At 37.3% G+C, this 15,138-nt stretch overlaps 1 protein-coding gene across 1 annotated transcript in view; it reads right to left on the bottom strand.

Annotated features, from left to right (window-relative positions):
- Positions 1-15,138, bottom strand: part of POLR1A (RNA polymerase I subunit A) — an 88,202-nt gene that overhangs the window by 37,678 nt on the left and 35,386 nt on the right. The window contains exon 14 of the mRNA XM_045827947.1: positions 6,715-6,906. Coding sequence (XP_045683903.1) covers positions 6,715-6,906 — 192 coding nt within the window. The remainder of the gene's footprint in view (positions 1-6,714; positions 6,907-15,138) is intronic.

The raw sequence follows: 15,138 nt of genomic DNA, 5'->3' as shown, positions 1-15,138 counted from the left end.
ATCTAATGAAAGATGCACAAGACTTTCACATAATTGAAAGACATACTATGTTTATAATTTGGAAGACTGAATATTATAAATATGTTGATTCTTCCTAAAGTGATCAACAGATGTAAGTAATCCCAATAAAAATCCTTGCAGGTATCTTTTTGTGGAAATGTACAAGTTGACTTTAAAATTCACATGGAAACACACAGGGCCAAGAATCCTCAGGACAGTCCTGAGAAAGAACAAAGCTGGAGGCTTACTATCAGAACCAAAGTCTGTGACAAAAGCCACAATAAAAGAGACAGCGTGGTGTTGGTGCAATGGAATCAGACCGACGGAACTGAGCAGAGCTGGGAACAGGCCCACACACGTGTAACTAGCTGATTCATGGCACAGAAGATACTAACGAGGAATGGAAAAATGATGGTGTTTTCAACAAATAATGCTATTATCAACTGGATATCCACATAAGAAAAAAAGGAATACTCACTTCTACCTCACATCACGCACACACACACAAATCAGCTCCAGTAGACTGAGGTGTAAGAAGTTAAGCAATAAAGCTCCCAGACAATACACAGGGGGTACCTTCATGACCTTGCGGCAGGCAAATAGTTCTTATATAGGACTAGCCATAAAAGGCAAAGACTGATGAATTATGTTACATAAAATAAAGAACTTTTGATCATTAGAAAACAGCATTAGGTAAAAGGGAAAAAAGACTAGCCCCTATATATATATTGCAAATATCTTTGGATCAAAGTAGGTTTACAGTTGTGGATCCAAGAAACAACTTATTCTTGCATTATTATTTATGAACTACTGTATTATTTTCCATATGAATAACTGTAAACCTACTTATGACCCATCCATTGTAAGTATATCTGGCAATGGACTTACACTAGAATATATAATAAACTCTTACCTATCATCAATAAAAAAAAAGGCACAGAATAGAAAACAGGCCAAAGACTTAAATAAGCACTGCATAAAAGATGGTATCTAAATGGCCAATAAGCATATGAAAAGGTGCTTAACTTCACTCATCATTAAGAAAATGCAAATTAAAACCACAACAGGCCCTGACCAGTGTGGCTCAGTTGGCTGGGCAATGTCCACAAAGCAAAGGGTGGCTGGTTCAATCCTGCCCAGGGCACACGCCTTAGCTGTGGGTCCGATCCCTGGTTGCGGCACGTGCGAGGAAGCAACTGCTCAGTGTTTCCCTCTCACATAGATGATTCTCTCCCTCTCTTTCTCCTTCCCTTCCCCTCTTTCTAAAAAATAAATAAATATATTTTCAAAAAACCACAATGAGATGCCACCACACACCCATCTGGGTGGCTAAAATTACACGAAAACAAATGAGCAAACAAATCAAGTTCTGCTAAGGACAAGGGGCAACCAGAACTCTCATGCCCTTCTGACTGAACTGTAAACGGCTACAAGCACTTTGGAAAACTGTTCATTAAACTATTTAAAGTTGAACAAAGATCTTAAAGACCTGGCAATTTGTTCCCTTGGTATTTCTTTACCCATCAAAATGCATATATAGCCCTGGCTGGCGTAGCTCAGTGGATTGAGCACAGGCTGCCAATCAGGCATCGCAGGTTTGATTCCCAGTCAGGGCACATGCCTAGGTTGCAGGCCATGGCCCCCAGAAACCGCACATTGATGTCTCTCTCTCTCTCTCTCTCTCTCTCTCAGTAACCGCACATTCATGTTTCTCTCTCTCTCTCTCTCTCTCTCTCTCTCTCTTCCTTCCCTCCCTCTCTAGGAATAAATAAATAAAATCTTTTAAAAAATGCATATATAATGTCAAAAAAAAGACATATATAAGAATGTTCATAGTAGCTGTATTGGTAATAATCAAATGAAGATAACTGAAGAGAACCCCAATATCCATCAGCAGTAAAACAGATAAATATACAGTGTTATATTCAGATAGTAGAATACTATACAGCAACGAAATAAACCACCACTATATGTACTGACATGACTGACTCATAGACAGATATGATTTTCTGTATTATTGCATTTATGTACAGTTCAGGAAAAGACAAAACTTACCTACAGTGTTAGAACTCAGGCTAGTGGCTACCTTTGGGGAGAGGTAGAAATGGAGAGGGGTCTGCAGAGGGTGTTCTGGGAGTGCTGGTGATATCCTACTTTCTGATCTGGGAGACAATTTGCAAAGATGTATTCCTTTTGTGAACATACATTGACTTGTACACTCGAGATTTGTAAAGACAGGGAAGCCCTCTTTCTCTATCTGCTCCTTCAACAAATGAGGAGAGACCGCAGATTCTTAAGTAGAAAGAAAAGCACTCAAGATACTACACTGAAATGCCCTGGAGAGACAGCCTAAGACTTCATCTTCTGGGCAGTACAAATGAACTGCCCAAGCTAAGCTCCTTGTCTCTGGAATGTAAACACGGTTTTCTTTACAGAGGCCCGTGCAGTACAGCCACTTTTACCCTTTTCACCTATTTGCAAAGAAATAACACCCCACACCAACTTCTCAAGAAACACTGAAAATTCTCAATTGTTACAGCAGTAAAACATGGGTTTATTTTCTAATTTTATTTAACTGTAAAGTAATAATCATAGCCCAGCAACAGTGTAAAATAGAAAAAATTACTAAAACCAGATTGTTCTATAGTTTTGATCTTTTTTATGCCAAACTTGTCACATACATTTTAACAAGGTCGCAAGTGTGACTGCACACAGGACTGGGTCGTCTAGTCTTCTCTCAGCATCACGTCAGAGGGTTTTCTAGATTGCCACGTGGCATTTTAAAGCTACTGTTTAAAAAAAATACACTATTTGTAACAATAATATATCTTAAGAAATGAATGTTCCACCATTTATTTAGCTCCATCTTCAGCATCAAGGTTTTTCTGATTTTCTACCACTATAAGCCACGATGTCATGGATTGCTTTTTCGGCATTTCAGACAGCTTTCTTCAGCTGGATTCCCAGATCAAAGGGAATGAACATATTTATGGCACCGGATAACAAGGGTGGGCAAAAGTAGGCTTACAGTTGTAAGTATGGAAAACAGAGTTGACTCTTGTATTGTGATTTTTATTTACTAATTACTGTATTATTTATTACTAACCTACTTTTGCCCATCCCTGTGTATTCTTTGTCTACTATATGGTTTTATTTTGAACACAGTGATTATGCTTAAATAAAATTCTAACAAATTCTGGACACTATAGTATTACTTAAGACTTACAAATCCGCTGACTTCCAAGATAATATTAGATGGCTTATAAAATAAAGACATACAAACAGGAATAAATATAAGTAGAAATAATAAAGCGGACAAATACACAGAGCCAACTAACTAAATGAGGAGTAGGCAAACTGTAGCCTGTAGGACAAATGTGGCCCACCCCCTTTTAGTAAAAAAAGTTAGACAGGGTGATGGCAATGCCCACTCATTTCTGTGTATCTGTGGATGTTTTCATGTTATAACAGCAGAGTGGAGTGGTTGTAACAGAGATAGTATGGCCACCAAAGCCCAAACTATCTGCTATCTGGCTTTTACAGAAAAAGCTCACCAACGCCTTGACAGCTCACTGTAGCTTTTCAAAAGATAATTTGAATAGCCCTGTATTTATTCGAGAAATAAAAATTTTAGTTTAAAAACCTTCCTATAAAGAAAATTCCAGGTCCAGACATTTAAGAAAAAAACAATACCAGTACTACACAAACTCTTATAGAAAACTGAAGATGAACTACTTCCCAACTCATTCTATAAAGCCAACCTAATACCAAAACCAGGCAAAAATATTACAAGAAAAGAAAACTACATATCAATATCCCTCATGAACACAAATGTAAAAAAAAAAAAATCTAAGCAAATTATTTGTTAAATTTAGTGCCATAGGGTAATGCCTCACAACCAAGTAAAGATTATCCCAGGAATGCAAGATTGGTTTAACTACAAGTCAGTCAACTCCCAGCACCACAGACTTAAAGAATTTAAGAGCAGAAAGACACGTTAGAGATCATCAACTTGAAACCCTCTATTTTATAGATGAGGAAATATGGTCCATAGAACCAAGATTACATAGCTGATTAGTAGTTAGTTAGGCCTAAGGATGAACCTGGAGACCCAGCCAATAGCAGAAGCACATATTTTATTGTATGTAATCATTTGGTCACTACACATACTATTATTTTATTCCTTTAAAGGGAAGTATAGCCCTGGCTGGTGTGGCTCAGGAGATTGAGTGCTGGCCTGTAAACCAAAGGGTCACCTGTTTGATTCTCAGTCAGGGCACGTGTCTGGGTTGCAGGCCAGCTCCCCAGTAGGGGGCACGCATGAGGCAACCACACACTAATGTTTGTTTCTCTCCCTCTCTTTCTCCTTCCCTTCCCCTCTCTCTAAAAATAAATAAATAAAATATTTTTAAACAAAAAGGGAAGTACAGTGTGATGCTTTGGGAGTTAGGAAATCCTGGGCTTAAATCTAGCTATTTCCTAGAGACTTGGGCATATAAATAACTTCTCTAACCCTCTATGTCCATAACTGCTAAATGGTGGTAATAATGGTCTCTGCACATGCAGGCTGATTATAAGGATTAAATAAGATAACATAACTATAGCATTCAGCAATCATCATCATCATCATCATCATCATCATCATCATCATAGTAATATACCCAGGAATAAATTTAACCAACAATACCTGTACTTAGAAAACTATAGGACACTGAAAAAAGAAATGAATAAGACATGAATAAGTAGAAGTATAAACCATGTTCATGGTTTGGAAGAAAAAACATCATCAAAATGTCCACACTAACCAAAGTAATCTATGGATTCAATGCAATTCTTATTAAAATACCAATGGCATATGCCACAGATCTAGAACAAATATTTCAAAAATGTATATGGTACCAAAAAGGATCCCAAACAGCCCAGCAATACTGAGAAAGAAGAAAGTTGACAATACCTGATATCAAACTCTACTACAAGGCCACTGTAATTATAACAGTGGTACTGGCACAAGAACAGACACATAGATCAATGCAACAGAACAGAGAGCCCAGAAATAAACCAATGCCTTTATGGTCAACTAATGTTTGACAAAGGAGGCAAGAGCATACAATGGAGTAAATACAGTCTTTTCAACAAATGCTGTTGGGAGAACTGGACTGGTACATAAAAATAATGAAACTAGACCCCAAATTACACCATATACAAGAATAAACTCAAAATGGATGAAAGACTTAAATATTAGTGTTAGTACCATAAAAATTCTAGAGGAAAACATGGGCAGTAAAATTTCATATATCTTGAGTAGCAGTATTTTTATCTCCTAGGGCAATAAAAACAAAGGAAAAAAAGAAACAAATGGGACCACATCAAATTAAAAAGGTTCTGCATGGTTAAAGAAAACATCATCGAAGTGAAAAGGGAACCAACTGTATGAAAAAACGTATTTGCCAACAATACCTCAGACAAGGGTTTGATCTCCAAAATATATAAAGAACTCATATGACTCAATAGCAGGAAGACAAACAATCCAATTAAAAAATGGCCAAAGGACCTGAAGAGACACTTTGCCAAGGAGGACATACAAAGAGGGTACATAGACACATAAGAAAATATTCAAGTTTACTAATCATCAGAGAGATGCAAATTAAAACCACAATGAGATTATCACCTCATACCTGCCAGAATGGCTACCATCAATAAATCAACAGACAAGTGCTGGCAAGGATGTGGAGGAAAGGGAACCCTCATGCATTGCTGGTTGGGAATGCAGACTGGTGCAGCCACTGTGGAAAATGGTATGGAATTTCCTCAAAAAAATTAACTGTCTTTTGACCCAGTGATTCCACTTCTGGGAATACATCCTAAGAATCCTGAAACACAAATTCAAAAGGATATATATACCCCTACGTTCATAGCAGCTAAGATCTGGAAACAGCCCAAGGTGCCTGCCATCAGTAGATGAGTGGATGTTACAAAAAGCTGTGGTACATTTACACAATGGAATACTACACAGGAACAAAAAAGAAGGAACTCTTACCTTTTGAGACAGCATGGATGAACCTGGAGACTATTATGCTAAGTGAAATAAGCCAGTCAGTGAAAAACAAATACTGCATGATCTCACTTATATGCAGAATCTAATGAGCAAAACAGAATCAGAGGCATGGAAACATGGAATAGACAGCTGTAAGAGGGGAGGGGAGGAAAAAGGTGGGGACTGGTTGTAAAAAGGTGAGGGGGTTAGCCAAATAACAGGTATGCATGACCCAAGGACGCGGACAACTGGCAGTGTGGGGATTGCCTGAGGGGCTGGGAAGGGCTAGGTGGAAGGGGGGAAAGGAGAGAAAAATTGGGACAAATGTAAAAGCATAAACAAAAAAATGCTTTTAAAAAAATAAAGCACTCAGCAAAGCACTTGGCCCATCCCCACAAATATTACTAATACTATCACCAACACCATTGCCCATAACCACTGTATCTGGATAACAAGGACAACAAGTTTAAGTTAGAAGCAAAGGACAGAAACCACACAGCCTCCTCTTAGTAGATATGCCTTTGAAAGCATCCAGACCCATGAACCCATCAAAGAGACAGTCAGACTATTGTCTGACTTATTTTTCTGTCTCTGGCATGAGCTCCCCTAGGAATGGAACCTTTTTATATGAGTGGCCAGTTTCCTTCTGATATATACTCTGCTTGTTTTCTCCCAATTACCTGCTTTCCTGTCCACAGTGGAAAAGGCTTCAAGATAGCAGGGGGAAAGAGCTTCACACGTCCCACTTTGTCTGTGAGTCCTCGGTACACCAGCTCCATATACTGCTCCCGGCTGAAAAAGCAACCTCGAGTGGTCATGTTTGCGCCTGAAACCATGTGATCTTGGATCAATCCTGCCAATGGCTGGCCATCCTACAAATCAAGACAATAGAAGAACAAAGATAAGTTTTAAGTCACATCTAATTCCTGATCATCTGCTTGGAGGCCACCTCCTAGCAACAGCCTTGACGTAGCCCCAAGTTGCCTTCTTCGCGCTGCCTTCTCCGCAGCCTCAGGCCAGAGTCCAGGCCTCTCGTTCTGAGAACAAACTGCCTTCTGAAGGCACGACCAGGGCTTCTTGACTGGCTTCCACCTTTGCCACTTGCTCACAGTTCTGTTTTAAAACTGCTTCAAATTCTACCACTTCCACAAGTCCTTTCCTCCACAATCCCATCTGGTTCTAGTTACTCCAGAGTATTTTTGACATTTATGCATAAATGTGGCTGTTAGTTATGTTCTTGTTTTTATATTTTGGTTTTACACTTTAGTATTTTTCACACATTTCTGGCCTGGTTCTCCTATAAATTGGTCATCCATTCAACAGATAGTTATTGAGAGCCTACTATATGCCTAAGCATTTGGTCAGACCTTCAGTCTACTTCAGTGGAACAGACGAGGGAGAGCTAGACAGTACAAAAATGACTAGATAAGTACATCAACACAAGAGTTTTAGATGACATGGAGGCAAGTAACAGAATGGATTATAATACAGATCTGCGGTAGGGAGATGGTCAGGAATGGTCTCAGTGAGGGGCAGCATCACGGTGAGGCCTGAGGAGTAACCTGGAGTCACCCGGTGCAGGGAGGCAGGGTTCAGGCAGAGGTTCCTCAAGAGGGTCATGAGAGGACCTGACATACATGACTGCAGAAGGAAGGAAAGAATGTCTTTTCACAAAGCAGCACATGTTCGTAGTGAACCCTTAAAGAAGGCCATAAAAGCCCAATTTCTGGTTGGGTAGATTCATCTCATTTGACATTTGTCATGGTTTTTCTGATCCTCAGTTTCCTGAGTCTTACCTGCAGGCATGTGTTCATGGCAACATAAGGCACACTAAAGTAAAAATAGCTGTGCTCACCAATGTTTCAGAAGTTTCTGCAAACTTCAACATTTACAGAAACAAGAAAAATTTGTGCTTTGGATCTAAAGATTTTTATCATTTGATTTTGTTAAATACTACCCAGTGTGGCCCCAGCCAGACTGCTCAGTTGTTTGGAGCATCATCCTGTAACTGGAGGGCTGTGGGTTCGTTCCCCAGGCTGGGTGTGTGCAGGAAGCAACCAATCCATGTTCATTCCTAACACTGATGTTTCTCTCTCTCCCCTTCCTCTCTCTCTAAAATCAATAAGCATATCCCCAGGTGAGGATTAAGAAAAAAATACTACCCAATATTATTGCCATGTTCATAACTAGGGCTAAAGGAACTCACAAAGGCAGCCCTGGTGAAGCACCAGGAATTAAACTACACGCAATAATTCAAAAGCTGAAAAGAATAGTTGTCAAACAGCCTAAATATATTCCGACAATGGCTCTATGTAAATGGGCTGAAGAGCTGCTGTGGATATAACATAGCAGTATCAGGTGGAGCACATGGCCCTTCTTACAAAGGCTCTGAGTTACCAAATTGAATAAATATTAAACTCTGCATCTTGTTCCAAAGACATGATCTTATTTTCCTTGAGGGAAACCCAAACCAGTACTAAGCATTTGACTCAGCCCACACAATCTTTTGGAGGGAGGCAGATAGAGATTTTTTCCTTTCGTGTTTTTCCTTTAAAGAACATAATTACAAGTTATGTGATCTACTCCATGCTTTCTCCTCTCTCTGTCTAGATTTCTATATGACTAGAAAATTGCCCTAATGGCTAAATTGCTTTCAGTGTAATAATCATGAATTCTAGGAAGGAATGCTGATGATTAAAGCAATTTACTATGGGTCAACTTATGATTCTGAATTTTCTAAATCCTGCCTAGAATCAAAAAGACCATCTCTAAATCAAAAACCCAGATAATTGTTAGCTATCCTATTCTACTTAATAACACAGCAAAATGACACTACAATTAAGGTCTTTGGTCAGTGTGCTTAGAGAATTAGGGTCTTCTATGACTTAAATCTTCTATCTAAAGTAGAAGTCAAAAAACTATTCTGAAGCCTTGTTAAAAATGATTTCCACAAAGCACTGGTTCTCAATAAACACAAAATACAAAAGAAAAGAAAAACATTTATAAGAAAGTTTAACTGTTTTTTGAAAAAGAAATAAAGTTTCATTCATCTATTTTAAATAAGATGACAATACACAACTCTATGAAACACACACAAAAAAACCCCAACAAAAAATACTTTAACTGTATACCATAGTTAGTTAAAAAAGAACACCTGGAAATGTAAAAGAAATGGAGTCCTGCCTGGTGAGGCTCAGTGGATTGAGCACAGGCCTGCAAACAAAAGGGTTGCCAGTTTGATTCCCAGTGAGGGCACATGCCTGGGTTGCGGGCTGGTTCCCACACTGAGGGCATGCGAGAGGCAACCCATTGATGTGACTCTCTCGCACGATAGTGTTTCTCTACCTCTCTTTCTCCTTCCCTTTCACCCCCTCTAAAAATAAATAAAATCTTAAAAAACAAAACAAAAAATGGAAACAAAGAAAAATATACCAAAAACATTACAAAAATATGGCTTTCCTAGTTTAACAAAACCAGTTCTTCTTGTCCTCTTAGGATGTTGCCACCAAAATACTTTAAGACATGTTACATTTTTATAACCATTAGTAAAACTAAGTATTCCACCTCTTGACATTTATACTAAGGACTAAATGTAATATATCAAGAATCAAAACCTCTGCCCTAACCAGTGTGGCTCAGTTGGTTGGGCATCATTCCACAAATCAAAAGCCTGCAGGTTTGATTCCCAGTCACAGCAAATGCCTGGGTTGTGTTCCTGGTCAGCACATGTACAACAGGCAATCCATCGATGTTTCTCTTCTCCCTCCTTTACCCTCTCTCTAAAAATATATACATAAAATCTTAAAAAAAAAAAAAAAAGGATCAAAACCTCTTTACCTAAGACACAAAAGATATTGACTAAAGGTGAAGTGAACCTCAGATCATTCTCTAAAAGTTTTTCACTTTATTTGTTAAGAAATTACCTTATTCAATCAACTATAAAGTTATTACAAAGGTTATAAGACAAAAGTAGGAAGATCATGTGTAACTGCAACAATAAAGGGATATACATGTACACACAAAAGTAGTAAAAAATAATAATGAAAACATAAATGTGAAAGGGATAAGAAAAACTGTAGTGATTTTACAACATAATAATGGCCGTATGTGACAAACCCACAGTCAACATCATACTCAACAGGAAAAAGATAAAAGTGTTTTCCTTAAGATCAGGAAAAAGACAGGGATGTCCACTTTCATCACTCTTATTCACTGTAGTACTGGAAGTCCTAGCCATAGCAACCAGCAGGAGAAAGAAATACAAGGCATCCAAACCAGAAAGGAAGAAGTAAAACTGTCATTATTTGTAGGTGACAGTATACTATACATAGAGAATCTAACGATCCCACCAAAACCTACTAGAAATAATAAGTGAATTCAGTAAGGTAGGATACAAAAATATTCAGAAATCAGTTGCATTTTTATATACTAATAATGAGCTATCAGAAAGACAAACTAAGAAAGCAATACCATTTACAATGGCATTAAAAAAATAAAATACATGGGAATAAATTTAACCAAAGATGTAAAAGACCTATATTCAAAAAACTCTAAGACACTGAAAAAAGAAACTGAAGAAAATTGATAGAAAGAATTAACATCATTCAAATGTTGAAGAAAAGACAAATAAATGGAAGCCCATACTGTGCTCATGGATAGGAAAAATTAACATTGTTAAAATGTCCATACTGCCCAAAGCAATCTATAGATTCAATGCAATCCCTATCAAAATACCAATGGCACTTTTCACAGAACTAGAATAATTCTAAAATTTATATGGAACCACTAAGACCCCACATAGCCATAGCAATCTTGAGAAAGAAGAACTAAGTTGGAGGTGTTACGCTCCCTGGTATCAAACTATACAACAAGGCCATAGTAATCAAAACAGCATGGTACTGGCATAAAAACAGACACAAAAATCAAAGGAACAGAATAAAGAGCCCAGAAGTAAATCTGCAGTTTTATGGTCATTTAATCTATGATAAATTAGGCAAGAATATATAATGGGGTTAAGATAGTATATTAAATAAATGGTGCTGGAAAAACTGGACAGACACATGCAAAAGATGAATCCACCCCTTTCTTATACCTTATATAAGAATAAACTGAAAATGGATTAAGTACTTAAATGTAAGGCTTGAATCCGTAAAATTTCTAGAAGAAAACATAGGTAGTAAACCCTGTGAGATTTCTTAGCAGTATTTTTTTCTGGTATGTCTCCTCAGGCAAGGGAAACAAAGAAAAAATAAACAAATGTGACTACATCAAACTAAAAAGGTTTTGCAGAGCAAAGAAAGCCATTAAAATGAAAGGACAACCCACAGAATGGAAGAACACATTGGCCAGTAATACATACTATAGGGGTTAATATCCAAAACTGATAAAGAACCCATACAATTCAACACCAGAAAGCAAAACCAATTAGAAGATGGGCAGAAAACCCAAACAGACATTTTTATGAAGAGGACATACAGATGGTCAATGCAAATTAAAACCAAGATGAGGTACCACCACACATGTCATAATGACTATCATCAATAAATCAACAAACAACAGGTATTAGTGAGGATGTAGAGAAAAGGGAACTCTGGTGCACTGCTGGTGGGAACGCAAATTGACGTAGTCACTATGGAAAATATATGGAGGTTAATCAAACATTTTTTTAAAAAACTGCCTTATGACTCAGAAATTCCCCTCCTGAGTATACGTTCAAAGAAACCCAAAACACTAACTTGAAAAGATATATGCACCCCCATGTTCACTGCAGAATTATTTACAATAGCCAAGAAATGAGGCTACCCAAGTGCCTATCAGTGGCACAGTGGTTAAAAAAAAAGTTGTGGTACATAAATACAATGGATCCCACACTCATTTTGCAAGACAAGCATTATCCTAACTCCAAAACCAGATAAAGACTACAAAGAAAGAAAATGATAGGCCAATATTGCTGATGAATGCTAAAATCCTCAATACAATATTAGCAAACCAAACTGCAGCAAAATATTCAGCAAACTAAATAGAGAATGCATCAAAAAGATTATACACCATGATCAAGTGGGATTTATTCTGGGACTGAAAGGTTGACACAACATTCACAAATCAATAAATGTGATTTACCACATAAACAAAATGAAGAATAAAAACCACATGATCATATCAATAGATGCAGAAAAAGGATTTGATAAAATCCAGCACTCATTTATGTTAGAACTCACAGCAAAGTGGAATTAGAGAGAGGATACCTAAATATAGTGAAGGCCATTTATAGCAAACCCACTGCCAGCATCATTCTCAACAGGCAAAAACTCCAAGCATTTTCCTTAAGATTAGGAACAAAACAGAGATGTCCACTTTCACCACTCTTATTCAACACAGTCCTGGAAGGCCTAGCCACAGCAATCAGAGAATAAATAAAAAGCATCCAAATTGGAAATGAAGAAGTAAAACTGTCTTTATTTGCAGACGACATGATACTGTACATAAAGAATCCCGAAGATTCCTAAAATAAATGAATTCAGCAAACTAGCAGGATACAAAATTAATATTCAGAAATCAATTGCACTTTTATATGCTAATAATGAACTAACAGAAAGGGAAATTAAGAGAACAATCTCATTCACAATCGCTTCAAAAAGAATAAAATACCTAGGAATAAACCTAACCAAGGATATAAAGACCTGTACTTAGAAAATGACAAGACACCGAAAAGAGAAACTTAAAAAGATACAAATAAGTGGAAGCACATACCATGTTCATGGGTGGGGAGAATTAACATCATTAAAATGTCCATACTACCCAAAGCAATCTACAGATTCAACACAATTCCTATCAAGATTCCAATGAAGTATTTCAAAGAACTAGAACAAATATTTCAGAAATTTATATGGAACCACAAAAAGCCCCAAATAGCAACAGTGATCCTGAGAAAGAAGAACAAAGTTGGAGGAATCATCCTATCTAATATCAAGCTATACTGTAAGGCAACAGTAATCAAAACAGCATGGTACTGGCATAAAAACAGACACACAGATCGATGAAACAGAATAGAGAGCCCAGAAATAAGACTACACCTTTAGAGTCAATTAATATTTAACAGAGGAAGCAAGCACATACAATGGGCTAAAGATAGTTTCTTCAATAAATCGTGTTGAGAAAACTGGATATGTGCAGAAAAATGACTAGATCACCTTCTTACACCACACGCAAAAATAAATTCAAAATGGATTAAAGACTTAAATGTTAGATCCAAAACCATAAAAATCCTAGAAGAAAACATAAGCAGCAAAATCTCGGATATTGCTTGTAGCAATATTTTATCAGACATATTTCCCCAGGCAAGGGAAATAAAAGAAAAGATTAAAAAATGGGACATCAAACTAAAAAGTTTTTGCACAGCAAAAGAAAACATCAACAAAATAAAAAGACAACCCACAGAATGGGAGAACATATTCACTGATACATTTGATAAGGGGTTACTTTCCAAAATTTATAAAGAACTTACAAAACTCAGCCCTGGCTGGTGTAGCTCAGTGGATTGAGCGCTGGCTGCGAACCGAAATGTTGCAGGTTCGATTCCCAGCCAGGGTACATGCCTGGGTTGCAGGCCATGACCCCCAGCAACTGCACATTGATGTTTCTCTCTCTCTTTCTCCCTCCCTTTCTTCTCTAAAAATAAATAAATAAAATCTTAAAAAAAAAAAAAAGAACTTACAAAACTCAATACCGAAAAAAAAACCCCCCTCAAAACAAAACCCAAAGCCTGACGAACAACCCAATTAAAAAAATGCGTAAAGGACCTGAATAGACACTTCTCCATAGAGGACATACAGATGGCCCATAGACATGTGAAATGATGCTCAACATCACCAGTCATCATAGAAATGCAAAGTAAACCACCATGAGATTCATCTCCCACTTCTCAGAATGCTGTCCCAAACTTGCATTCCCAGAATAAATCCCACTTAATTGTGGTGTATGATCTTTCTGATGGATTGCTGTACTTGGTTTACTGATGGCTATCATCAGTAAATCAACAAACAAATGCTTGCAAGGATATGGAGAAAAGTGAACCTTTCTGCACTGTGGATGGGAATGCAGACTGGTACAGCCATTGTGGAAAGCAGTATGGAGATACTTCAAAAAATGAAAAACAGATCTGTCTTTTAACCCAGTGATCCCACTTCTGCGAATATATCCAAAGGAACCCAAAACACTAACTCAAAAGGACATTAAGCACCTTTAGGTTCATTGCAGCGTTATTTACAGTCATTAAGATATGGAAACAACCCAAGTGTCCATCAGTAGATCAGTGGATAAAACAACTATGGACATTTACACAATGGACTACTACTCGGCCATAAAACAAGAAAATCCTACCCTTCGCACCAGTATGGATGGACCTGGAGAACATTATGCTAAGGGAAATAAGCCAGTCAGAGAAAGACAAATATCATATTTGGAGGGATTAAGCAAAAGGGAAAAAGCACTCATGGACATGGACAACAGTGAGGTGATTGCAGCAGGGAGGGGATATAAGAAGACTAAATGGTAATAGAAAAAAATACAATAAAAAAATTTGATACATACATACATACAATGGAATCACTTGGCCATAAAAAAGAATGAAATCTTACCACTTGCAATAATATGGATAAACCTAAAGGATAGTCAGACAGGAAAGACAAATATTGTATGTTTTTGCTTAGATGTGGGATATAATAAAAAATGAACAAAATAAACTCACAGGTACAAAGAACGAATTAATGATCACCAGAAGGGAGGAAGGTGGGATATGGGTAAAAAAAGGTAAAAAGAATTAAGAAGTAAAAATTGCCAGTTATAAAAATAATCAAAGGAATATAAAGTACAGCCTAGGGAATATAGTCAATAATGTAATAACTGTGTATGCTGTCAGTAGGGTACCACACTTACTGGGGTGAGCACTTCACAAGGTCTATAAATGTGTAATCACTATGGTGCAGGCCTGAAATTAACATAGTATTGTATGTGAACTATAACTAGAAAATAAATTTTAAAAATTAATTTACTGATATAAGCTTATTTATCTACGTTGTGCCTGTCTTCTGACCTAAAACTCACGG

The sequence above is a fragment of the Phyllostomus hastatus genome, unplaced genomic scaffold, assembly GCF_019186645.2.
Source record: "Phyllostomus hastatus isolate PE091 unplaced genomic scaffold, TTU_PhHast_1.1 phas_scaffold_78, whole genome shotgun sequence".
NCBI classification, from domain to species: domain Eukaryota; kingdom Metazoa; phylum Chordata; class Mammalia; order Chiroptera; family Phyllostomidae; genus Phyllostomus; species Phyllostomus hastatus.
Note: the sequence above shows the minus strand (reverse complement) of the source record. Positions and strands in the feature narration are given on the sequence as shown.